Source organism: Ammospiza caudacuta, chromosome 6, assembly GCF_027887145.1.
Source record: "Ammospiza caudacuta isolate bAmmCau1 chromosome 6, bAmmCau1.pri, whole genome shotgun sequence".
In the NCBI taxonomy this organism is placed as follows: domain Eukaryota; kingdom Metazoa; phylum Chordata; class Aves; order Passeriformes; family Passerellidae; genus Ammospiza; species Ammospiza caudacuta.
Window position 1 is genome coordinate 34,098,432 of NC_080598.1, and position 26,964 is coordinate 34,125,395.

The 26,964-nt window shown below is 35.7% G+C and overlaps 1 protein-coding gene across 1 annotated transcript in view; it reads left to right on the forward strand.

Moving 5' to 3' along the window:
- The window catches only part of FSIP1 (fibrous sheath interacting protein 1), a 66,916-nt gene extending 41,868 nt beyond the window's left edge, over positions 1-25,048 (forward strand). Inside the window, exons 11-12 of the mRNA XM_058807543.1 lie at positions 21,284-21,830; positions 24,734-25,048. Of these exons, the coding sequence (XP_058663526.1) occupies positions 21,284-21,830; positions 24,734-24,756 (570 nt within the window). The 3' untranslated portion in view covers positions 24,757-25,048. The remainder of the gene's footprint in view (positions 1-21,283; positions 21,831-24,733) is intronic.
- The last annotated feature ends 1,916 nt before the right edge of the window (positions 25,049-26,964 follow it).

Sequence of the window (26,964 nt, forward strand, 5' to 3'; positions counted from 1 at the left end):
ACCCAGATATCCTTTGAGAAAGGTATAATAGAGTAAGTTTAACAAGCATTCACTAGTGACTTTTTTCCTTTTAGCAATGTCATAGTGTTTTGGTTTTTCTTTCTTTAGAAGGAAAATGAAAGCAACTTGCTGGAAAGTTTCTATAGATGTAGTTTTAAAGAGTGAGAAACCAGCTAAAAATGGCTAAGTGAAAGGCAACTTGATTGATGTGACAGTGCAATGATGGTACTCACAATGTTTAGTAAAGAAAACAAAATAGAAAAGTGGATGTCAAGAAGCAGACTCTGAGAACTAATAGGACTAAACTTCTCAAGGGAATAAGGATTGAAAGAAAGCTTTTTAAAAAAACAACAAACCTCCCACCCCCCCAACTTTCAAACTCTTTTTAAAATTGAAAGGTCAGATGTGAAGGTAATCCAGTTGCAAAAGAAGGCTTGGAACTAAAATGTTGATTTCAAACACATTAAGACAGTATATTAAAAGGGAAAATAATATTGTATTCATAAGATAATGTGGATAAACATAGCAGAAAAATACCAGGTTAGAGAGAGAATTTTATGAAGGCTAACGCTGATAGGCTTGGAAATCAAGTATGTCAAAGAAAGGAACATTGTATGTTAGAAAATCCTAATACTAAAAGGAAGAACAAACCTGTTTTAAGTCATGCTAGTGACAAAGTTCTTAATTTTAATTTTTTTTTGGTATCACATTTTGCTAAAAAATTGTATAAAAGTGTTAAACGTACTATTTCTAATATCAGTGAACTAGCATCTCTATCCATAACAAAAAAATTCCCCCAAAAGTAAGATAGAGTCTCCATGCAGACTGAGTATTTTCAAATATCTGGTTGATAATCAAACTTAAATTACTGCAAGAAGAAATCTCAGAATTGTTATTAGTCAAAATTAAAAATGGCCACAAGAGTGGTTACTGAGAGACTGCAAATGGAAAAAAGCACTTATTTTTTAAAAATAAGGGAAAAATAACAAGGATGAAACAGCAAACAGATTTGTCAAGAAAAGGGGATCACAAAAAAGAACTTCCTATGCCACTATGGCTTTAGATAGAAGCAGTAGATTGAAATTGGATTCAAATCAATTTATATGTGCAGGCTAGAAACATTAAATGTTCACTAGGGAAAAGTCAGTGAAACTTGACTGTGACAAGATTTCTCTTTGGCTCAGTTTTATTTTGAATTTTCATATGAACAGTATGCTTATTAATTTTTTGGTAGCATGAAGTTGACAGATATGTCAGTATCTTAAAAAAATTAGTGTTGTATACAAATGGTCCAAAAATAGTTAGGATGCAGTTCATCAAGGTGCTGATTAGAAATGATGGCACAAATACAAACGACAATACCTGTTTTGGTGGAAGGCTTCTCAGGTCTATGGCAGAACTGCCTGAGTCATGTTAGACCATCAACCATCATATTGTGGTGTATAAAAAAGATACATTTCTGTTCTGTGCAGGTTTGTTAGGTCTCAGTTAGAATCCCATATTCTGTTATGCAAACCTTAGTGAAAGAGCAGTGGACTCTTTAGTGAGAGAGCAAAGAAGAGCATCAAACCATGTCTAGATGCCTAGATCACAGACCTAGAAAATAACTACACCAATATGGAAAGACCTGGGGTGAGTTGGAATGAATGAGAGAACTCTTGGGAGAATGTGGTAGCAGTCTTTAAGCATGCACTTCTGCAAAGTGGAATGAAGGAAATGGTTTCTGTAGTGAAAAGTCAAAAGAGAAATTGTGCTTCATTTGAAGAACAATAACAACCATAAAAAAAAAAATCCAGATGAGCTATTAAGAAAACAGTAAATAACTTGGTATTTTAAGTAACCTATACCCACTAGGGGCGTGAAAACAGATTAGACAAAAGCTGAATTGGAAAGGGCATGAGGATAGTTTAATACTTCTAGAGGGCGTGGAATAGGAGATTTTTCATAGCTTCTTCTAGGTAATTTTTCATGTTTCTTTTCAAAATGTCTAATTTTCTATATAGGCGAGAGGACATGTCGGAGAATTTTATAGAAGAGCTAGATGCAGTGACAGACAGCAGTAATAGGGAAATGCAGTACTCAAAAGAATTGGTTATTGCAGGACCTAGAGTGTATATATTGAATAAGACATTATGGGGAGGGTGCAGTTTCCCTAGATTATCAATACATCTGTACCTGTGAAATGCTGAATACAAACCATGTTTCATCTGAAGGTAGTCCAGTAACATTCATCTGTGAAATGCCTGTAAAACATCCTCAGTTAGTAAAGAAGAGAATTAAGTTAAGCATTCAGTCATGAAAAGAAGATTGATCAAGAGGTACTGTGTAGTGTAATTTATTTTTGTATTTTCATGTATTGACATTGTCAAGCAAATTTTTTCTTTGATATATTTCATATTTTACTTCATTTTTAATTCTGTTCATTTGAAAGCATTAACTATGGATTTGATTCTTTGAACAGTCATGAAGCTTTAATAAAAGCTAAAAATGCTTTGCATCTCTAAGTTATGCAGTATTAACTTAACCTGAGACCTGGAATTGTTTTCGAAATGTGAACACCTTGTTGTTATAGAGTGAATCACTTAGGAAAAAATGTAACTCTGGTACAGAAGAGTATTTCCCCAAACATTAAAGTCAATTTTGGTCTACTAATGCACATGTAGTAAATTTCTCGTTGACAAAGAAAACTCATAGACTTAGTAATCAGTGAAAGCATCTCATTTTTGTACTAATATTTGAAAAAGGAGATAGGAAGAAAAGCAAAAGGGACAATGAAGGAGTTGATTGAGTATTAATTTATAGTTTCATGAATAAAGTAAGAGGTTTCAGCCCATACGGAGAGGCCTAAAATAATCTTTGAGCTCTGTTATTCACTTGGATTTCATGATGGGATATAGCAAGCATCAATTTAGTTTTATTGTGCAGATGGTGTATGTCTAGACTCTCATACTAAAAACTCTGGGGTTTTTCCTAGGTTTCAATCTGAGGCTTGTTCTTTGTGGTTGAAGAAAGAAACACTGTGAACTGGAGGAGGTTGTGGCTCTTAAGTGACTTGCCTGTATGCTGCGGGAACAGACATGATACTTATTTAGCACAAGTCCAGTAAGTGCTTGGCGAATCTGCTGCCCCTAAAACAGTATGGGGAAAAAAAAGTATACTTGAGAGTAATGATCAGCAAGATGGGCAGAGAGGACTCCTTGTCCCAAGAGGGGGGGGAGATACAGCAGAAGTATGCAATTTCTGTAGAGGTTAATACAACATTAAGAATACAAGTGTTGTTCACCCTCTGCCATCCTTCTGTCAACATCGAGAATATGAGCACGACAGTGGTGCTAGTACTGATAATGGAGCTGTCAGAATGGATTCACCTTGAACTGCACATGCTCTCTGGAGATCATGAGTAGATTCCATGATAGCTGGCCTACGTGAAGTTCTCTCTTGCCATGATTTTCCTTCTAACAGCTGTTTTCAAGAGACTGTATGTATGGTCTTCAACCCACAAACAGCCATCACATGGGATGGCAATCCATGCACAGCTTTAGACTCAGACATTTATTTTATATATTTGACAAAGAACAGTTGTATGCTAAAAAGTTCTTGGTAAATGTTTGACTTGCCAACAAATTCCACTGTAAAACTCAGATGAATTTAATCCATTCTTTCATACTTGTCTGGTTTTTTTTTGAACCTTTGTGTTGTTAGCTGTTGTATGAAACCCAGCAATTGGCTGATGATTTTAGCTTTTTTACAACCATCAAGTAAATAGTGACTTTAGCAAGCCCAGAAGATGATGTTCATGAACAATGTGTTGTTAAACCGTTATGATGATTTACCGAGACTGTTAAAGGAAAATTAATTAACTTGGTGTTAGAAGCTGAAATGTGAGATAGAGAGTCTTCCTTGTAGTTATTGATGGTGGCACATATTGTTTGAGTTTTCTAAGAAGGAGCGTTAAAATCTTGTGCTGGTTAGGAGTATTAAATTCCTGGCATTGTGTGAATGTTTTTCAGACACTCCCTTGTAAGTATTTAGGGTTATTGAAGTTTAACTAGACTCAATGCAATTGGTGGAAACTAGCTCACAAATCATGCTTCATAAGCATTAATTTCATATCTTTTCCTTCAGAAAAAAACCAAGAGGGGTACAAACTGGAATACAAGACATTCCTTTTAAATACAAGAGGGAAAAATCCCAAGCCTTTGAGAGTGATCAAACACTAGTATTGGTGGTGACAAAGAGGTTCCGGAGTCTTCTTCCCCAAAGAGAGTCGGAAACTGACTGGACACAGCCTGATCAACATAGTGTAGTTGATTCTGCTTTAAGCAGAGTTTTTGGACTAGGCAATCTCCAGAGGCCCCTTCCAATCTCAGTTATGATATGATCCTGTGATTCTATATTTGATGAAATGAGTTTGTGTCTTTGAAGAAGTCTAAGTATTTGATACCTACTCATACTAGTTTCTTTCAACCTAATGATTTTTCTTTTTTGTTATTTTATTGGATATACTGTATTGGTTGACTGTCTCATTCTGAAAAAAACAGACAAAACTAGTAATTTTAATGTTTATGAAGAAAGGAGGAAATCCATTAAAAGCATAAATATGAAGTTTTTTGTTACCATGTGTATGAGCGCCATGCTTCACATGTTATAACTACAAATTACATTATAGTAGCCCTTGACTTTTGGCAAGGTTGGGATAAAGCACATGTATGAAAATTTAGAGTGGAATTTTACTTAGATATATTTATCCTGTTTTTGGAAAATACCCTGGGTAAAGGTGCTAGAGGATATAGATGAACTCTAAAGGTCTTATGATTTACAGAAAGAAAATCCTCTGAAGGAGGGAAATGCAAACAAGTATTTAATACTGCATCACAAGAATTTCAGTTATATTTAGATGCCAAGGAGAGTGATGAGTAGGAGAATTAAACTACAGTGGACCACCCTGAAGTGGTTTTGAAGCACCTTGCCCCAGAGCAACCCTTTGAACAAGCCAACATTAAAAAAGGAAAAGAATTTTTTTTTAATCCTTTGCCCTTTATGTTCTGTGGGCTGTGAGTTCCTTGGTACTATTAAAAGATGCATCAGATAATCTCACATCTGGATTGTGTCTGTGGCTTTACTCAAATTCCTTGTAGTTATATGACAAGAACATTGAAATATGCAGATGTAAAGAATATATCAGTATGCCTTGGCTTTACCTTGTGATATTTTCTATTGTTTGAAATATTCATATGCTTGAAATGTAATTTTCTCATCAGGTAGTGCTGTAGAATGTCCTAGCTAATCCCCTTCAGAGATTCCCCTTCAGCTAGTCCCCTTTGGCACTCATCTTTAGCAATGGTCTTAGTATGTTTAGTAATGCTGTAATTTTAATTCCAGTTCAGTACTATTATAGTGGCAGACATAGTGTGCAGTAGGTGCTGTGTAGATAGTTGGCTGTGTAGGATATATAGCAGTCAGGATTAAATAGCGATAAAGGAGTCACTGAGCTGCACTAATAAACCCGCCGTGATTACAGTCTGTGGCGATGCACAGGCAGAGATTAGAAGATGTGTGCTGATGAATAGACCATAGACTTTCTGCTTATGGTATTTTTCTTTGTGTGAGGTAAGTGAAGAGAAAATGGTGGTGTAAGAGTATGGTCCTAAATTACATGAAATATGTAATGAAGGCAGTATAATTGAGGAAGTTGAATTAAACATTCCTTCAGTTTTGTGAGGTCACCTCTTGTTTTTAGTTCTGTTCATCAATATTTTCCTCATTTCAATATTTTATAGTAATCTTACTGTTTCATGGTTGTCAATAAAAACACTTTGCTTTACTGTTCAAATAAACTAAAATTTAATCACTTGAAGTGTCATGCTGTGTCTAATTTCAGAAGAAATATGGAATGCAATTTGCTCTTCATTGTTGGACTTTTTTTGTGCTTGCTTTTCTCAAATTCTAATTTTTGTTTTTGCTGTAATCTCAGTTTTGTGATCACTTGTATGAACAAAGACACAACGTTGTTCTAAAAGATTTGTAGGTCTGATTTCTCATTTTTAGCATATACAATATCGCATAGTTTGCACATATTAGTATTCTTTTGTGCATCATATAATATATTTTATTCAAGGAATTCAGAGTCCTCCAGTCAAGCTTTCAACCAAACCATTTTGTCCCTTTAATAGTAATTTTTTCAAATAAATTAAAGTGAGATACAGTAAATGGCTAAACAGAAAAAATTATATAGTAAAACCAGGAATAGAAATCGCATTGTAAGCAAAATTTATCCTTTTATGTGTACAGTATCTTTGTTCTTTATTTCCTTCATGATAGTATATAGAACTTCTAGTAGCAATTGAAGTTTATCAGGTTAAACTCCTCTGGTTTACTTTACAGCAGCTTCAGAATTGCCACAGGTGTTTCTTAAATTTAGGATCAGGTTCAATTTGTTTTAGAATAAGATGTATCATTGGTTCCTTGACTGCATAGCTGTTCTTGTCTCAGGATCTGTTGGCCCCTTTTCTGCAGTGCTGTAACTTCAGGCAGGTGTCTTTATGCTGTAGCTGTGACCAGATGTAAGCACAAAGAGCTTGGCAAGGCTTTCACTCCTCCTCTTTGTCACACTATTGCTCTTTTTGCAAGGCCAATACATTACTGGCCCCTCTCAGCTGTCCAGAAGCCACAGGATTTCCTCTTGGTAAAACTCTCAACCAAGTACTGCTCATCTGTTATAAAGAGGCCCCATTTGGAGAAGGAAAGCTGTCATTTTATGTCTTATGTCATTATATTTGGTTTTTATTACCAAATATCCACCACTTCTTGTTTCTTGTTTTCTTTTTTTACCAGAGTAGCCTTTTAAACATTTTAGTGTGAACTTTTTTCCTGTGTCATGGGAAGAATAAATCTTAAGTTTCTCATTATAGAAATTGTTAGAATTCTTTGATGAGTCTTGTAAAAAATATTCCTGAATATTTTTAAAAGATTGACTTTTTTCCATATGGTTTGTTTCATGAGCATATGGGTCTGCTTTGTGGTTTTGGAAGATACAATGATCCAGATTTTTTTTTTTTTTGCATGTCCTAGAGTCAAATATTGGGATTTTATAAAATTCTTTAATTACATATTGCAGAGTAGAAATTTGCATTCCACACATTCACTTCACTTACTAATTTATTCTTAATACTTTATTATTTTGTACTGGTGTCATTTGCAGCTTTTTCCTGTGTCCACCCCAATATTTCTGGTTTTGCGAATAAGCCAGTAAATGATTTATTAACTCATTAGGGTGCACAGTGGGTATGTGCATACATACTTGCACATCCTTACCCCATTCCACATGCACAGTATGTGGAAAAAATCCAGAGAGAGAAAGAGTCAAATCACTGATTCTTTTTCATTACTGAGCCTTCCTTTTTTTATTTTTTCAACAAGATGTGAATTTCTATCCTAGGAACATAGTGAAAGACAGGTAGGTGCAGTGGCTTAGCACATTCTGCCCTCCCACCTTGGGCAAGTCAGTTAAAGCTGTGTTGAGTGAATGTATGTTAATTCCTGGGCTTTCTCTGCCGTTCAGGGTGAGGATTAAGTGGGTTTAGAATAATATTCAGAGCAGCCAGTTTACTGAGCTGGGAACAGCCTAAGGCTAACTAATAAGAGGAAAAAAAGCCTGAACTCAGAACCCAAATGTCTGTGGACTCACCCTTTCTGGAGTCTATTTTTTTTTTTTAATGTGGGCTCCAGTCAGGTGCCTTTGTCTTCTTAAGATCTAAAACCTAGAGGAATTTTTTAAAGCTAGGCACTTTTAAAACATTTTTGTTTCAAACAAGGAGGAGTTCTTCTAATTACTCAATTTATCTCATGGTTCAAACATTCACTTGGCAATGGGGGAACTAAATTTATTTCTTTGTAAGCCTACTGTTTCAAACTAAAAGTGTGGTCCTCTCAGAGAAACCTATCCATCCTTGGCAGAATGCTGTAGAATAGATTGGTGCATTACTGTTCATGGCTATTGATGAAACTGCTCTGCCATGTGAGAAAGCCAAGCCAAAGAGGGTGTGCCTGAAAAGGTGCAAGATGCTGTGACACAGTGCTTAGCACTTCCAGCTCTGAGCAGGGAGGCTGAAGTGCCTTAATCCTCTTTCCAAGAGTGACTTGAGGATAAAATACAAAAGTACCTATGTCATGTCCCTTGCCTTGTTATTTTCTCCATATTCCATTTTATCCCTTTTCACTATGGTGCCTGACAGCCTATAACTCCCAGTAGCCAATATTAAACTGGCTCACATAAAGCTACAAATGACTCACCCATGTAAGGAATATTTTTCCAATAATGCATAAAATAAAACATAGACTGTGTCCAGTGCATCAAGTGCAATTAAATAACTCCTGTATGGGGTGGTGCTTAGTACAGTAAGGGGATACATGTGTGAATAGATTCCATAAGGCAAGAACAAGCTGTTGGTGTCTCCTACCAGGCAGACCAGTGAGATCCACAACAATTCATTCTTAAAATTCCAGAAGGAATGAATTTCTGATGTCTCTGGAAAGGATACAATATCATTGTGTGGCTCAGATCCCTAATGTGTCTTTCTTAATTAAAACTCATTCATTTTAGGAATTAAATATAGCTCTCAAATTGTGCCAGCCAGGCTGGTGTACATACATGTAGTCACATTGTGAAGGCTATACTAATACACAGCTTCATCATTCCAGATTGTAGCTGTAGCCAGCCTTGGTATTTACATATACTTTTATGTCTGAAACAACATGTTAGGTGTTTATGTATGTTTTTCTTTTTGCTATTAGCATAAAAAAAATCAGAAATATGGACCTTCCATCTCTTCTGATTTCCTTTTATTGCATCTTATGCAACATAATCATGCTGGAAACTGCAGCTGCTCTATGTTTTCAGAGATGTGTATCTTTCTAAGGATATATATTATACTTACCTTATTTTTGATATAGAAACTATTTTTCAATCTGGTCCTTGGTACATTTCATTTGAATAATTTGAATAATCCTGGAAGTCTTTTAAAAGTCTGAAATTTTAATAAGCCTAATGGAAAATCATGTTAACCTAAGAAGTGAGTGTCCTTAGTTAAAGAAGTTAGAATTTTTAAATATTTGTCATTCAATCTAAGTTCTGATTTTTTGTTTCAAAAAATATGATCAGTTCTTTTCTCAATGTTTTTTTAAAAGGAACTCTCTATCTGAATTAACCTAATGAATAAGTAGTTTTCTCCTAACTGCCTGGAAGAAGCAAATAAAGCGCTTGACTCTGTCACTGCCTAGTGATTCAGTAGCTGTGATTCCACATAACTGAGAGTAATATAGTGTCCTCTAAAACAAACAATGTCACCATTAATTCATCAGAAACACAGCTGTGAACTTTGGTTATTCTTTTTTACCAAAGCAACTGGGCAAAAACATTCCAATGTGCAGTAAAGAAAGTTCCAAGCAACTGGGGTGCACAGTGCTTTGTGTTTAAGCCATTGACCTTGTAATGTGATCACACAGACTTTTTGTAAATTAATCTTTCAGATCTTATGAGTGACATGTGAACTTTGACTTTATGGGCAAAAGACAGACTCCAGCTTCAGCAGAGTCACCTGTATCCCAAATGCATGATAAATTTACATAACTTTCTTTTGAAAAACATGAGCCTCTCGGTGCTTTCATGTCTTTTACTAGGGGAAGTATTATACTGTTTTTTTCCTTTTTGTGCTGTGGTGTACATCATTGAGTATAAATGGGATTGTCAAAAGTTTAATTTAAAAATATATTTTTTATCCTATTGCAAGTATACATTTCAAACTGCAAAATATAAACTTTTCTCTGAGTTACATGCAACTGTATCATTTTACATTTTTGTAATTTGTTTGTTGTTTCTAGAATTGTTTTAATTTCTCTAAAAGCAAAATTTCTTAGCATCAATATTTACTCAGCTGTTTTGAATTGCCTTTTACGTATGAGCACATTCTGCACAAAATGGTTGAAAAATTCAAACACTAAAATATTCTTCTATCATCAAAACTTTTTTTTTTAAACCACGAGTCTTTTTACTATAAAGCCTTCTACATGAGTGTAACTATTTTTTCTCCCTGGTGCAGGAAAGCTGGTATGCTTATGCTTAGAATACGCTGTTTGGTCTGTCTGATTTCCTGTACCTCTGTCACTTGGCTTGTGGCCTGCTCCTTGGTGATGAGGAGGAAGTACAGGAACCTGCCCAATATGATTGTGTGACCTGTTGAATGCTGTTGTTGCTTCTAGTTACAGACACACAGCCTTCTCTTATCTACCAGGCATGGATTTGCCAGGAAAAGTGAGTGGAGACAAGGAGAAATGTACTGCAGTGATGTGTGTGTACCTTCTGGTCTATGGCTCCCATTGTCAAATCAACTGACTGCCTCTCCAAACTGAGTGAAGGCTTTCTTGCTTTTTATCTGTATGCAGATACCTGTGCTTCTGATTACATGAACCAGGAAAATAACAATAAGGAGCTGCAACACTTGGAATGCATGGGCTTTTTCAGTTGTCCTTGCCACAAGACATAGGGAAGAAAACAAACAAAGATGCTGAAAGTGGTTTTTATAGCTAAGGCCTAGGGAATTGAAAACTATTACAGTTAGTGGCAGAAAGTAGCTGAGGTTTTCTCTCATTGCCTCAGAAGAAAAATAGAGGGGTTTGTTCTCTTACCTGTTCTTAAAATGTTTATGCTGTTTCTAGTTTGGCAAAGACATAAAATACATGGGTTTTTGGTTATAATAAAATATGAAATTTATCATGCCAGCAGGTACATACCTGTACTTTTGCACATTTACTTTGCTAGACAAGCCTGAGAAAAAGTGTGTTTTAATAAATAATCAAAACGGAAGTTTACTTAAACAACTAGACTTTCTGTGCAGTGCCTTCTGTAGTTAGGAAAAAAAAAGTTATAATTTTGCTTTTTTATGTGTCTTCATAAAAACAGCTGCCAAACATCAAGTGGCAAAAATAGATTAGCACTCATCTTAGTCTCAGCTTTTTTAATGTTATTGTTATGTGGTAAATAAGAATTTTCTGGTAATATATATATGAATGTTTCGAGCTTTAACTCCTACTATTGTAGTTACTGAAAGATTTTGTGCCCCACCCCCTATCCAAAATCAAGAACAGGTGCAGGAAGGCTTGAAACTCCAAATAAAATGTTTTGCCTGGGGCAATATTGTTCATCACATTCTTCCTAAAGGCTTTTGGGTTTTCCTTTTGAATGGAAATACAAGAGCCAGATGCAGTTACCTCATTTCAAAATACCCTTCCATTCTTCAGTAAAGAAAAAGCTTCTTATTATTCTCTTCCTTTCTAAAAAATGTTATTTCAGCGCTCCATAAAATATATGCCCACATTGACAAACACAGCTACAACCTGATGTTCCCTGTAGAAACTTTGCACTTGCCTTATGGCAACAGCCCCCACCAAAAGAACTGGTGAAGCATTTTGTTTCTCTGGCCTCTCACAAGCAGAGACAGAGATGTGGCACAACTATCCATACCCTTAATCATTTATCTGTGCTTATGTACCGGGATCTTTCCCTTAAAGACAATGATAGTTTCATAGATTTTAGATGGGATCTTCCTTTATGGGAGTAATTATCCATGCCATGAATTGAAAAGTACAGAAACATTTCAGAAGCAGTGAATGGGTACTTGATATTTTCTTTTTTTAAAGACACTTCATAGTCCTGAGACTGTGAGATAGGATTCCATATTTGCAATTCACAGAGCTACAAAGATTGACAACTTCTCTTCTTTATTCCTATAAGTTGTGTAATTTTTGGTACTGTTAATGTTCTAGATTTTAGCAGTGTAACTAGTGTGATACATTATGGATCTTGTTATTTAAAGGTAGATAATAGATTTGCAATTCTATATTTCAACATATTTCTTCACCACAAGTTTCTGAAAAGTAGTATATTGCTTTTTCTGTGACTTGCCAAATTTATTTTTTAATATTGATTTCTACTTCTTCCCATTTATTCTCTTTTGGTTGAGTAGCCTTTTAAATGTTTTGTCAGAAAGGCTTCAGTTTTAAAAAGCAATTAGTAAGCAAAATCTTAACTGTTCTGTCCTTAAATTTTAGCTGGGTTGAATTACAGTTCCCAGTGCTGGTGTCTCTCTGCTTCCTGTGAGGACCTTGGGGAACTACAGCTGACATTAGCACTTGGCTAGGGCTCTTGATTTAGGTGGCGTTAATGTGAAGCAAAGAGAGGATGTCAAAAACTCTATAAGAAAACCACATTCATAAAAGAGAATTTGATCAACCTTAAGTTGAATAACTGAGATTGTACCCTACCTATATTCCTTCACTGGAGAACTCTGTGGGTTTCTCTATCTCCTTATTCTACACATAGCAACCTTCCTTCAAATAATTCTTCTGCTGTCAGAAGAGAATATTTACGCCTTCAAAATACGTCCTGCAGGTCACACTTACCATATACATTATCATGTTACTTAGAAAAAGTCAGTATGTAGAGGTGCCTGTTGCTGTTGATGCACAAAGCCAACCAGTTAAGAGTCACTTTAAAAGATATCCCTGAATAGTATCAGAAAATTGAGTCTGAAGCTTCTGTCTGTGGTTACTTTAGATGAGTCTTTATGGCCTGCTGCTCGTTGGGCCAGTCCTTTCCATATTTTGTAAGACTAAAGTACTCTTAATTGCATAGGTCATCTAGTTCATGTGTTTGTGACTTCTCTGTTTTCACAGAATTACAGATCGACAGAATGGTTGGGTTGGAAGGGATTTGAACCTCATCTAGTTCCATCTGCCCTGCCATGGCTAGGGATACCTCCACTAGACCAGGCTGCTCAGAGCCTCATCTAACTTGGCCTTGAACACTTCTGTTCTTAAACATTTTGTGTTCCTCCAGTAGATTATAGACCTGTAAGCATTCTTAAAATCTCTGGATAGTTCAGTGCAGTTTAAAAGATGCTGTATGTGAGGGTGATCCCATTATGCTACACTATTCCTCGGAAAAAAATATTAAGCCAATATGACCAAAAAAAAGAGAATAAGAAGAAATGAGGTTTTGTAACAGAAAACAGCTGCAACCACATCAAGGCATTTTTGTCTACTCTAGTGGCTTTACTGAAAATTAAAGCCACAACTTAATATTCAAGGAAGAGATTTCTATGGAATGAAATCTGTTAAATGCTTAATAACAAACAGTTAAAAACACAAAATGTGATATTTAGGAAACTGGTTTTGAATGCTAAATAGTCTAGATTGCAGAAGTTCTGCTTCTTCAGGAGAGGCTAGAAAATGAGAGGCTTATTCTGAGTAATGGATTGTAAATACCATTTCAGGAATTTGTGTCTTATGTTTTCACACACCGTCAGTGTGTTTAGTTAAAACCAGCTTGCTTCAAATATAAGAACTCTTGAAACTGTATGAAATCAAGTGCTTTAAAAACAGGGAGCTATCCATTTGTTGAGAAAGGTTATAGAAATAAAAATTTTTAAAGTGGCTCATATATGGAAAAATACTTGGACTTTTTTCTATCTGCAAACACAGTAGATTAGAAGAGATAAGTTTTGAACTAATCTTCAGTTAAAGAACTGAATTCCTGCAAAACATCTGTTGACAACCTTGGAGTAGATGGATTTTCAAATTCAAAGTGATTTAAATCAGACACTTTTCTCATAGTTCAGTGTTTAAATGAAGGGGAATTTACATCATTATTTATGCAGCTTTAAAAATTCTTAAACTTTGAAATTACATTCTCTAAGGAACACTCAACTCTTATTGTTTAGTGACTAGTAGGATATCCAGTTAAACAGGCTCTTCACATCAAGTCAGTATCTCTTTGCCCTAGTCAGGAAAATATACTCTGTGCACATTTAATTACACGATTTAATATATATTTATTTAGAATTTTAGTTCTTATCTTCAGTTAAAGATGCTGAATAAAATTGCTTCCTTCCTTAAATCCTGTTTACTTGAAATTTGTGCCCTGCTGCTAATGATGGAAACTGGAGTAAAATTGAATAGCAGAACAATGTTGAAACTTCACAAAAGAAAATTTTTATTATACAATATATACAAAAGTAAAATGTGCTATACAACTGGTGTTTGGACCTTAGGGAAAATGGTACAATATAACATCATGCATAAGTCTTATATTAACTCCAAAATTACAGAAAAAGCCATCATACTAATGGAAATACATATTTTGATGAGTTATATTTAATATTTTAATTGTTTAGGTTGAATCCAATACTGCTTAGGGTCTAAATGTTAAAAATACCCTATCGGTTCAGATAATGAAAATGGAGCTTCAAAGTCATATGTACTTAATTGAGGAAAATGATGATGCAGAGTAATTTTCAGTTACTTGAAAAATGCTTATTTTTTATTACAAGGTGTGCTTGATAGAAATGTTACAGACTTTAGGCCTGCATGACATTTGCAGGTTCTGTTTCCTAAAGTTACCTTCCTAAAACTTGGTGGGGACATACTAATTTAGATTTTAGTGCCCATGGGTGAGAACCTGGTAATATGTAAGCACATAGAAAACGTTATGCAACCTGTAGATCAAAAGCTACCATGAAATGAAGCTAAAATTGAAAATTAGGGTAAAAATTAAAACTTGTAGCAATTCAGAAATACAGCTTTTTGGGTCTTTAAAAATGATGGAAACATTTTCATAGGGTTCTAAGAAATAATTCCTGCTTACAAACCTCTTAATTATACCCTCCTATAGTACCATGAAATCTCCGCAGCTGTAAGCAATGTCGCTTGGTGTCTATAGTGTCAAATGAAAAAGAAATTATTGCAAAAGATCTTTGTGCTTCCTTTTTTTTTTTTTCCCTCCAACTTCTGTTACCTCTAGCAGCCAGTTGCTTTCTCTTTCTAAAGTTTACAGTGTGGCATAGCTGATGAAACACACTTTTCCTTTATTGGCACGCTCAAGCCACAAGCAATTGACTTGATATTTTTGAGAAAGGCAAAATTTAAACAAGTGTCACACCTCTTTGTAATGACTAAAATAGGCATGTTTATGACAAGTTCTTGGAGGCAAAACTGATTTAATTGTTTTTACCTCTATAACCTATGGGCTACCTTTAAAAAACTGCTGCAACTATCGTGGCTTGTCTCCACAGTTTTCACCTACTTTGCTACTCTAAATAAGATCAAAATTCTATGAACTCATGTCTCCTTTTGATTTCTGTTAAAATTTCTCTTTGTCAGAGAAAAAAGGGAAAAATTCTAGTTTTTTTTTTTATTTTCAATTTCCTAATGAAGTTCATTTTCTCTTCTGAAATTCTGAAATTTTTTTTTAATGGAGGTTTTATTTTATTACACAAGGCATTTTATTCCAACGTATAATCACTTTGTTGTTGAGGTTCTGGTGGCTCATAATGTTACAAGTTGAATTTTCTTTTCAGACAGTGATGTTACCGGATGCCAAATAATCTCCTCTTCTTTTTATCTGGTGCTTCTGTTTTTTGCCAAGATACTTCTGTCCTTTCTGTGTTTTGGCTCTTAGCAGCAGTAGCTACCAAAAATTGACTAGTAGACCTGTTTCTTTTGCCCTTACACAGACAGAAACAGTGGAAAAAATAAGAGAAGGGAAAATTTAACTAACAGAAGTAAATACAGCAGAAGGAGGGAAAAACAGAAGCAGGAGATTTTCTCCTATGGCTTAGGAATGCTGCTCATTCTTGAAGATGTATGTCATTGCTGAAACACTACAGAAGTCCCCAAGCCCACTAGACATAAGCACAGAACTACCAGATGGTAAATCATGATTGTAAGGAGCTCTTAATTTCTGAATCCATGATTCAGCTTTCAGTCTCAATTTTTAACACCCTCAAAACCATGCACATTACTGGCCTCTCCAAAACCATGCTCATTGAGTTGTGAACATGTTTCTGGTCAACTCCCTTTAATATTTTCTGCCATTACATTCTGAACTAACCCCTCTGAAGCAGCTGTACAGAGGAAAGATTAACTTTTTTCTTTTACATTAATTGAGCTTTTTCTTTTAACACAGTGTTTATAAAACAAACAAGCAACTACTAGAAGCAGTAAAGTGACTTATGCTGAACACTTAATTTCTTTGTGAAAGCAGATGTGTGGGTCTCTGTACTGGGTTTGGCTGGGATGTTAATGTTTTCTCAGCAGCCTACAGGGTGCTGTGTGTTGGATTTGTGACCAAGAAGTGCTGATAACTCACCTATGTTTTAGCTATTGCTGAACAGCCTTTGCACAGCATCAGGGCCTTCTGTGGTTCTCTGTCTGCCCTCCCAGTGAGTAGTCTGGTGATGTGCAGCAGGCTGGGATCAAGACAATGACCCAAACTAACCAAAAAGACATTCCATGCTAATGCATATAATCTTATGCACAGTAACAAAAAGGGAAAAGAGAAGGTTCTACAAAGTTAACAATTTTTTGGCTGGGTGTTGGTCTACCCATGGGAGATGCTGAGTGATTGCCTTTGTATTGCTTGTTTTGTTATTATTCTCTCTCTTTGCTTATTAAACAGTTTTTAATCTCGATCCACAAGTTTTATTGCTTTTATTCTTCCTTTAGTCTTTTTGCTCTTTTGTCCTCTTACCCTTCGCCACTGGGAAGTAAGCAAGCCTCTCGGTGGTGCTTAGTTACCTGCTGGAGTTAATCTACAGTGGGCATATTACATTAATTTAAATCAGTTTACAAGTTATGGACACCAAACTGACTCCTGTGGTGCAAAAGAACATGTCTGGAAATTATAAGAAGCTTTTCCACAATGACATGATGTGCGTGATTTGTATGCAGCGTATTAATAATATTTCACAGTTGCACTGACCAGTACTGTTTGTAGACAAATACATGATGCTTGGTGTGATGCAGAAAAGTGAGACCTTGGAGCCCATGGTCCACATTGAGTTATGTGGACATAGAAGGCAAGGACTAGGAAAATTGCCTTTTCAAAGCAGAATAGAGCTGTTTGAGAAACTGTCAATAAGTTATTGAATAACTAAAACTTACAAAACTTCCCTGGGCTGATCTGTCAAAAATCTGAACTTTATCTCAATAGATCAGTATTCTCTTAAAATGGAGTCATTTTATCAGGAAGAAAGCAGTTACCTCAGAATTGGCTGTTGCAGTCTCACACACTAGTAAAAATGTCAGCAAATTAGGCATCAAAATAAATTATTTCAAACAAATACACTATCATGTGAACTATTGAGTGCAGCACTTTCAGACTAAGGGACAAAATTTCCATGCTTATAGATGTGCCAGCTACATGAGTCCTTAAACATCCTTCTGACTTAGTAGTGCTTGCGCATTTACTGTGTGTCATTTTTTTTTGATTATTTACTATAATTAGAAATAATCCTGACATGTTAGCTTTCTCTCCGTGGTAAAATCTGATATGGGCGTTCAGTGATAGTCTGGTTTTGTTACTGTACAGATGTAGAAAGAAAGCCTAAAGATTTGAACTTGAAAACTTGTAGTCACAGCAGGGCTATCCACAGCAAATGACAAGTTTGCATTCCTACCACATGCAGTAAGGTTTTCTCTATAGACTCCTGTCACGGAGGAATTCAGCAAGGAACAAGAAATCTTCAGTCAGAGGAGGGCCACAAGTGTGTGAAAAGCTAACCACACATAAACAGTAAAGGTCATTAGCAGGCTCCTAAACTCCTGGCTAGGAATTAGTTTTTTGGATCATTAACGGTAAAAAGCCTAGGAAATGAATAGGACTCAGTGTCCTATTAAAAATTAGCCAGAACAATTAAAAGGTTTTCTAGTTTTTAATGGAAACCAGACCTGATACCTCATTTTCCCTTGTCTAGTGGGCTGTTTCTGCATTTTGAATGACACTCATTTTATGTCCTTGTGTTTTTAAAAAAATGTCTTGAAGTATTTATCCTGTATAGGAGTTGTAAATTATTTACAATAAGGGGAATGAAAGCTTGGGAGATGTAGAATCGAGTGTCTCCCTGAGCCTGTGTTTCTGATTCCAAGTCATGGCTCTGAACTGTTACAGTTGGTTGTGACTGGATTTTTTCTGATGTGTGCAAATACATACTCTGCAGACTCCTAATACAGTTGTTGTATTATGCAATTCCATGAGTTCAAATGCTCATTTGGTTGCAAATGCACAGCCTTTTTTGCTGTGAGATGTCTTTCCCAAAGGTGTTTCCCTAAACTCTGTTTCCTGATTTTAACAGCAGCCTTTCTGCTTTCATTTCAATGTAAATTCCTGGCTGCTGAGTGGATGACTGGTGGCTATCTTCTCCACTGTGTATTTTTTCCTTAAGCCTACAGTCATCTCTTAAGTTTGGCAAAAGAAAATAACAGTGTGCCTTTAGTATTTTAAAATGTCATTTTTGGAGAGGTTTATTAAATACTTTCTGTATCTTTACATGCATGTCTTACAAAAAAGCCAAAGGGAGAAAAAGAGAAAGAGAAAGAGTGAGAAAGAAAAAGGAAGGAACAAAGAAATGTTTTACACTGTCTGCTTTGGCTGTAGGCCTGCCACTTTGGAGAAAAACAAGCGCACTAGTTCCCAAACTTTTTAACTCCAAAGTTATTATATTAATTTCCCTCCCCATATGCCTTAGGCTCTAAATCTTACCTCTCTGGTAATAATCAAGATAATCTATGAATACAAGCCATATGATTTTCCTGAAAGATAAAAAAAAGAAGAAAAAAAAATTGGATGAGGGAAAATGGACTGCAGATAAATGGGATGGGGATGGGGGAAATAAAAGGACGAAAGAAAGGCAGGACAAGATGATCTTCCTCCCAATGCTAATTTTGTACTGATCATTCACTTGCTTCATATACATAATTCCTTTCTGCAGTGAATTGTCCTCTCATTAACATAAAATTAGCTCCAAATGATCTTGGCCAGGAGGTTTGAAATATGTTAGTATAGAACCACACACTGAAAACCATATGGGAACCCATGTGGGTTTCCAGATGTGAGCATCTTCTGTGTTACAAATATAGTAATGTTTACACAGTATAATCTGCTCTGTGGAAATACTCTCGATGCAGCTGTGCTTCCAGTAGTGGTCTCTTATGCTATGCTCTTCCTGTGTGGATGCTCTTGCTTCTTACAGTGAGTCCATTCTGATAATCACTGCTTGGAAATAAATGTTACACTGCAATTAAAATACTTTTTCAAGAAATTGAAGGACTTCAGCATGGGCTAGTAGTTTAGATCAAAAGTGAAAATTTGAAACATTTCATGTTTCATTTTTGATTCATCATAGTGTTTTGCTACTAATTTTTTCCCCTGAGTTATTTTTCATCAGTGAGTACTTTCTACACTAGGATTAAAATTTAGAAGACTAAGTAAAGTTTGAAGATGTTGTAATATTTTGCATGTTTTCTATGTAAGCACTTAAGCTTGAGGTTTGATTTCAGTTAATATTATCAAAAATACATAAATTGATACCAAGATTACTTGAAATCTCAATATAATTCCCTGATGATGTGTTCATTTAAATAAAGATCTGTACCCATAATAGTAGCCTGTTGATGCTCTTTTTCTTTCTCTCTTTTTTTTTTTTCTTTTTTTGCATGTGTAAAAGCCCTTAACATCTTGATTTCTTTAATGCAGTTGCAGTTTTATGTGCAAGAAAGAAACTTGGAGTATCTTTGGAAAGGAAATCGATGTCTGCAGGAAAAGACTATTGGGTTAAATAACTCTATAGAGCTGAGCTTGTGCACATCAGTTAGTGCCTGAACTGTACAGGATTTTGTCTGTAGCAGTGATTATTAGCTATTTATAATGTTTGAATATGTAAGTACAGAATGGTGACTGAAGGTAACTTAAAATGTCATTCTTGTTCACTTTTTAGTGTCATCTTGTAATTTTAATAGCCACAAGTTTTTCAAAGAAATATTCTTTCCTTCCTGACTGGAAACTGTCCTCACTGATGAACATGAGTAATCAGTTTTGAGGTGAAATCCACACACCCTGTGGTACCTTGGCTGTAGCCAAGTCATGTCATATATATCAAACAGGGTAGTATGACTCCTGTAGTTGGATCAGAGACCTTCAGGGAAAAAAATATCAGCTAAACATCTGATATTGTTCTCACCTCTGAAATGACAGTATCTCCATCCTCTAGCACAATGTAAAGTAAATTCGTGGTAGAAGTCATTACACAATGAATAAAATTTTTGTTTTACATAAATCACTGTAGCTTAAGGGCTCATTAATGTGTCAGGTGATCCTTTGTGTCTTGGAGGTTGTGTAAAACTGAGATTTTGATTGTAGTAAGCATTTTTCTCTATTAAATGTTGCATAGTGTTTCCAACATTTTAAATACATATTATGATATCTTCTAAGCTCCTATTTCATGGGCAAATATATTACACATATCTAAAAATAGTCCTGTCCTTACCATTATAATCTTTAAATTGCCAGGGAAAATTGTGCTACTTTGTTTTTAGGAGCATTAAGGATTGTAAAAGCTGGAAGTAACTCCCTATTGCTAACCTCTTTAAGCAAAATATCCTTTGCTGTTCTTCACCATAACCAACTAATATCAGTCATTACCTTTAACATCAAAATTAAGAAATGCCTTGTGTGATAAAAATGATGGGAGTGTGCCAGTCTCTGAATAGGAAATTAACTGAAAAGATACATCAGTGAGCTATGCAAGCAGTGGCAGCTTGAAGGAAGCACTAAAACTGTCCTACAGAAGACAGAGCTTTCTTCTGTCACTTGCCGTGGGTCATGCTTGCCATGGTAGGTAAGTGATGTGCTTTGTGTCACATGGTTGAGAGAGAGACTATGTGGCATTTCCAGCATGAGAGGCTGGGAATATTTCAGTCAGCGTGTGACAGTCTTTGTGGGCTGGTGCTGTCCAAAACCATTTCTAACCCCAGCTGCATTGCCCCAACAGTACTTTAGGAATGTGCTATTTTGCTTTCAAAAACTAAAATCTTAGAGTGTCTGTGTGTGTGTGTCTGTAGGTATTTATAGCAAACCAATAAATATGAAAAAGTGCATGCTCTGGTAATTAAAAACCAGTCAGATCTCATGGAAGACTATGCAAAATCAAAGGCCTCTCAGTGCCTTGTGGACATCAGGCTTCTTTCCTAACTTTCATCACAGAATCTATCTAGAACCTACTGAGGATGCTGCATAAATTTTGTGATTATGGAAATGTATATTTAATTCAGTTTGAATTGAAAGACATTGATATTTGTTTAAGGATTCTGCCAGTGTATCTCTCAAGCTGTTTTATGGCACTGCTTTTCATTAATTATATTTTGACAGAAGAAATTCTCGCCTTTTTTTTTTCAGACTGAAGAACAAATGAGCCTCTCTGAAGAGCAGCTTAAGACCCTTCTGGAAGAATGTATGCAGCCTCAGAGAACAATAAGTAACGTTACCATGCCACAGTCTCAGGAATCTCTTTCTTTTGGATTAAGTCCCCCTTGTTACACAAGTCAAGACTCCACTCTTCACTCCACATCTAGTCTTTCCAAAATGTTAGTTGAAGACCATATTGTAGGGATGTTAATGGCTCAGGAAAAGGCTGGACTCGAAGACAAAAGCTTATGTGTTAATGCAGAGAGCAAAATCCCTGGCTACTATACCAGCAAAGCATTGGCTGGTAGTCACTTATCAAAGGATTCACTGGCCCAAACAGAGGAACCTGATGACCTAGAAGGTTTACAGAAGATGGAAGATAAGAGTATTACTGAAGGTTACTTTATGTCAAGAGCACTCAACACAAAAAGATTGAAGAAACCTTCTTTCTTGGGTGAACCATTATATTGCATCAGCAGGAACAATGAGCCATGCACAGAGGCTGACATTCTCAGCATACCACTGCAAACCAAAGGAGGTGAGACTCTTAACAACCCTTTAGAATAGGCTTTTGATTATAATGAAAAAACCTAAGCAGGTTCTCACCAAAGGTATGCACCAATACACACTGATTATTACGGTGGGACAAGAATGTTCTTTTAGAAAACATAAAACTGTGCCAAAAGTAATACGCACAAAATAACAGAATGTTTATTAAAATTCTTACCCTGAAATAATTGACTAGGATTTTTATGAAATATATCACTGATGTTGATTAATTCTGTCAGCTGGAAAACAGTGTTGAAAACACATATGGATTACCTTTTTGGTAGTAGAAAGTCATGTTCATTGTTCTGTGGAGAGCAAATATTCTCACAGTAGCTGGTACAAAAATCCACACGAAAATCCAAGTGGTTCATGAAAGTTTTTAATAAGGTAAACTTGGTCATATAGAAACAAACATGACCTGGCTGTATGAAAGATAATAAACTGCTTTTAGGGAGTTCAAATTTACACACATAAGATAACAAAATTAATAATACTGAACAATTACTTTTAGTTTGGGAAAAGAAAGAATAGACTTTAACCAGCAAAAAAAAAAACAAAAAAAAACCAACTCTCTGTCTGGTATTATAAAACAATTGTGGAAATGTCTCTTGTTTTTCTATGTTCTTTACTCATATGTAATTACATAGTGATATTGTAATCTAAATCTATATTTAGATTTTTAACCTAGGACTAATTCTCTTCCTGGAAGGCCCAGTGTTCAAATAAGCCAGATTTTATGCAGATAAACATTTTATTTTTTTCATAAAAGTTTTGACAGTATGAAATTTGTGATTCTAGTGCTAGAATCTCATCTTACTAGAAATCAATACATTTTGCTATGTTTATTGATTGGTCTTTGTTACACTGGTTATCTGTTCTGGATTTAAAGAAACTGTTTTTTCACAAACATCAGTAATTAAGAAGAACATTCTAATATCCCTCTACTATGTTAATTTCATAATTGTAATCACAACACTTTCTTTGATTGTTTGTACTTAATCTTTCTACAATGATGGGAATTTTAATATTTTTCAAAGTGATTCTGCCTGTCAGAATGCAGGAGTCTTGGTATTGCTGATTTTACACTGCCGGACAAAGTTGATATTCGTACTTACCTGCGCTACTTTCCCCTTAGGAGATTTAAGTGCTGCTTCTACATTAAGAAAATAGAAATAGTACCCGTAGAAAAGGTTGGGTGGTTTTGGTTTGGCTTTTTTTTCCTGGCAGGTTATTTATCAGCTACCTTCACAAGCTGTCTTTGCTCTTCATGTAGATGCAGGCACGAGAGGAGCAGGCAAGGGCAGAGAGTGCTCTGCCCGGAGGAGAGCAGGGTGGCAGCGGTGCTCATGGGGAGCACCACAGAGATCACCTCTGCAGGGGCAGCCTGGTCTCATGCAGGAGTGCCATGATTACACACTGCACCACCAGGCCTCTTTGGCAGCCAACAGTGAGGAAAACTCAGTAACTTGGTGCCTCCCCTTGAGTTAAAATTCTCCTTTAGTCCAAAGAGAGGTAGCATGGCCAGACCCAAGTGTGACTCAGCCCCAACTACCAGCTCCCATTATGAGTGCGTTTTAAGAGGGAATGTGTTAAATCAAGGAAAGCACCATGCACTGTGACCATTGGGTAGTGAAGTGAGCAGGTAACTATAGTCACTGTGAGGTAATTTTATTGCACAAGAGAGGAAGGAGATTTTCAATATTAAGTGGATTTCCATATGGGACATCTCATTGTAGAAGTCTACAAGGTGAATGTGTTAACATTTATCACATAATAATTTAATATCTTTGAGTCAAAATCATGTGTGTCATACTCTGAAATACCCTGTAATGGGGTATTTCGATTACCTGTTTTCACTAGAGACTGAAACAGATGATGAGTAATGTTTAATCCTGTAGAGTTCAAATCTGTATGGTTAATAAGCATCCTGGTTTTATGATGTTTTTGCATACAAATTCTTTTTTTGAGAGGGGAAGAAGTATTCTGAATTTTCAGTCCCTGTTTTTTTTTTTTTTTCATTTTTTACTTAAGCTAATTAATTTGTTTCCTACAAAGGTGACTCAGTTCTGTCTGAAGCAATTGGTTCTGGACATAGGCCAAAGGGTGTGTTATTTATTGAATTTGTAAACTTGCTTAACGTATTCTGTAGACAATTTGCTTGTTAGTTCAGACGTGATTAAATGTGCTAATTGTATTGAGAAAGAGAGATCCCAGTGCAATCCAGTTTAAGGCAAATACATCTGCAGATGAAGGTATGAGAAGTGTCAGGTGTTATTTTAATTTGTAAGAGATATTTGCATAGTTGCATTTTGTTATTTTCTTTATTCTAAAGGACATTTAAATATGTATGCATAATCTTCTGTAAGTAGTTTGATTTTTTTGCCCACTGTACATACAGTTTAAATTCTTTGTTGTGCTGGCTAAGCAAATAAAATAGTGTGAAACTGGTGTAGCACAATTTCAGTTTTGCATTCCTTAAGGTACTGTAGTCTGTGATATAGATTTACTTTAATACATTAAATTATATATATTTTCAGGAAAGTGTAATTATTAGCATAATGCATATACATGTATATATATGAAGGAAACTCTCATGTGCCTTCAAAGATAAGTGATGCCTACTTCTTGAAAGAAGCACTAATCTATACTCAGCTCGTATGTATGTAAGCATAGATGATGTTTACTGAGGTAAACAGAATCTAGACATGCCCACGTGCAGATATGAAAAGGCTGTTATTTCTCACAGTTGCATGAGCCAGTAAATTGTTATTTCCAGCTCTACTTTGAGGGATATATTAAGTTTTAAGTAGAATGAACCATTTTTATATTTTGCTCTTGAAAATAATGTTGTTGTTACAGCAGCTCATCACCCTTTCCTTTTCTCTTTTTCAGATCATATGAACATTGAAATTTGAGGGGAGAGTGACTATACGCTTCTCTGCACAACTGTTTTCTGAAAGTGTAGCTAAATCTCTGTCAGTGATATTGCACTGATACAGTATCATACCAAGCAACCTGATGGGAATAAATTATTATAATTGAAAATGTTCCATGAGTTGATTTTTTTTCTTTAGATATAATTATTATTGTCATTGTAATATATTGTTGCATTTTGGTTTCAAAACAAACTCTTGCATTTCATTAAATTTCCTGGGAGTGTTCTGTCTTATAAAGAAATGTACACAGATATTGTGTAGCTGTGTGTGTGATAAGACATATATGTGTTTGTTAAAAAATAAAAACAAAACCAAAAAACCAACCAAAACTTGTATTTACTGATGGGGCTTTATTAGAGAGGGTGTGAAATGTATATAATAATTTCATTTTTCTTCACACACACACAGAGTCTAGCTTTTTCATAAAGTTAGCTAAATCATGTCTTATGTTATCTCACTGCAGTTTGCTGGAGCTTGTAGCCTGTCTGAGTCAGAGTTCTGACTCAGTGAAGCATCCCATTACTGAGTTTTTTGCCCCGGGGCTGTCTGTTGGCTGGACCCCTGGTTTGCCTGAAGGCTGGAATTGCACAAGTGCTCTGCTGGATCAGAAGATCAGCACTAGTCTGCTCAGGTCTGCCTGATTCTTGTCTGGGAAAACTGCTAACCACACAGCAAACATTCATGTCTTCGAGTTAAGAAATGCAGTTAAATGAAGAAGGATGCAGCCCCCCGGTGAAGGCTTGGAGGCAGTAAAAGTGGAGGCAGTCAGAAGTTTGCCCCGGCAGCTACTGGGTTGTGAAACCGTGTAGTGATGGGGGAAGGGTAATGCAGCTGGTTTGGGTTTGAGAGAATACTAACGATTCATTACAGGTTTTTGATTGTCTAGTCTTTAACTAGTATTTTTTCCTGATTTTTGGCTTATTTACTCAGCTGATGGTCGGTTTCCCATTTCATGTGCTCCAATGTCAGTATAAGAAAACATTATTAAAAAAACATGGTTAATTTTTAAAAGTTTTTTGGGTGGGGAGAGATACTCTAGCAAAGAAGACTCAACAGATTTTCCCATTGACAAGCTCTCGTGTGACTTCTTGACCTAAAAGGACAAATTGTTTCTCAGATCCTATACCTATAGTCCTTTAACATTCACCACAAAAAGATGTATGGATAGTACATTAACTATACATGGGCTGTTATTGCATAGGGTTTACTTGATCTAATATGAATGTTTAAATAAATGCACGTATTGGCCCAGATTTTAATCCAATTTACAGACTTGCCAGTAGGATTGGATGCACACTTCTGGGGAAGCTGTAATTGTGTGGATATAACAGAGATCAGTATGTAATCAATTTGCTTTCAGTTAAAAATCTGAATGGAACATAATATTTGCAACAAGCCTTTGCTATTTCTTTTTTTACTTTCTGATATTTTTACTTGTTCTCCAACAGCAATAACAAACCTTTGCATGGTGGATATTCTGCATAGGATTGCTGTAAGCACATTTCATGGAACTTTTCAAATCTCACCTGCATGTATTTCTTACCATAAAAATACTAAGCCTCTGTCATAATTTTTTTAGCATAAATATAATTAAAGCGATACTGACAAGTGTTTTTAAGAGTATTTTCTGTACCTGTATGATATTCATTCAGAACTGTCTGCTGGCTCTAATCTTTCCATAGTCCAGTTATTTTCACATGGAACTTGTGTTTTATAAAGACCTTCTCAAAAACAGTGTTTCAAGTGCTTGGGCAGTTTCCGAAGAAATCTAAATTCTGTTTAAAGATTGTATGTATAATATCTAGAGAACATTAATAAAAATACAAAATAATTCCTTATTTTCTTTTTTTATTTTCTTATCTTGAATCTCTTGCTGCTATAAAAGAGCTTTTGCTAGCACCCTTAAGGAAGGGTAACTGTTGCTAACAAAGATCTACAACATTCCTGAAGCCACACATCTTTTTATTTGCATCTGGTATTTCAGGGGTAAGCAGTTTGGATGGATATTGGCTTGAAATGTGTATTCCAACAGGAGGTCTGTAACCTAACTTTTAGTGGTGGGAAGCGCTGAGCACCCTGCACCAGTTGAAGTCACTCCAAGCCAGAGGGACCTAGCACTCATGGCTTGCTATTCCAGAGGTGTGTTGGGTCAGTACCCGAAGATCAGAGACTATAAAAGATTAGTGA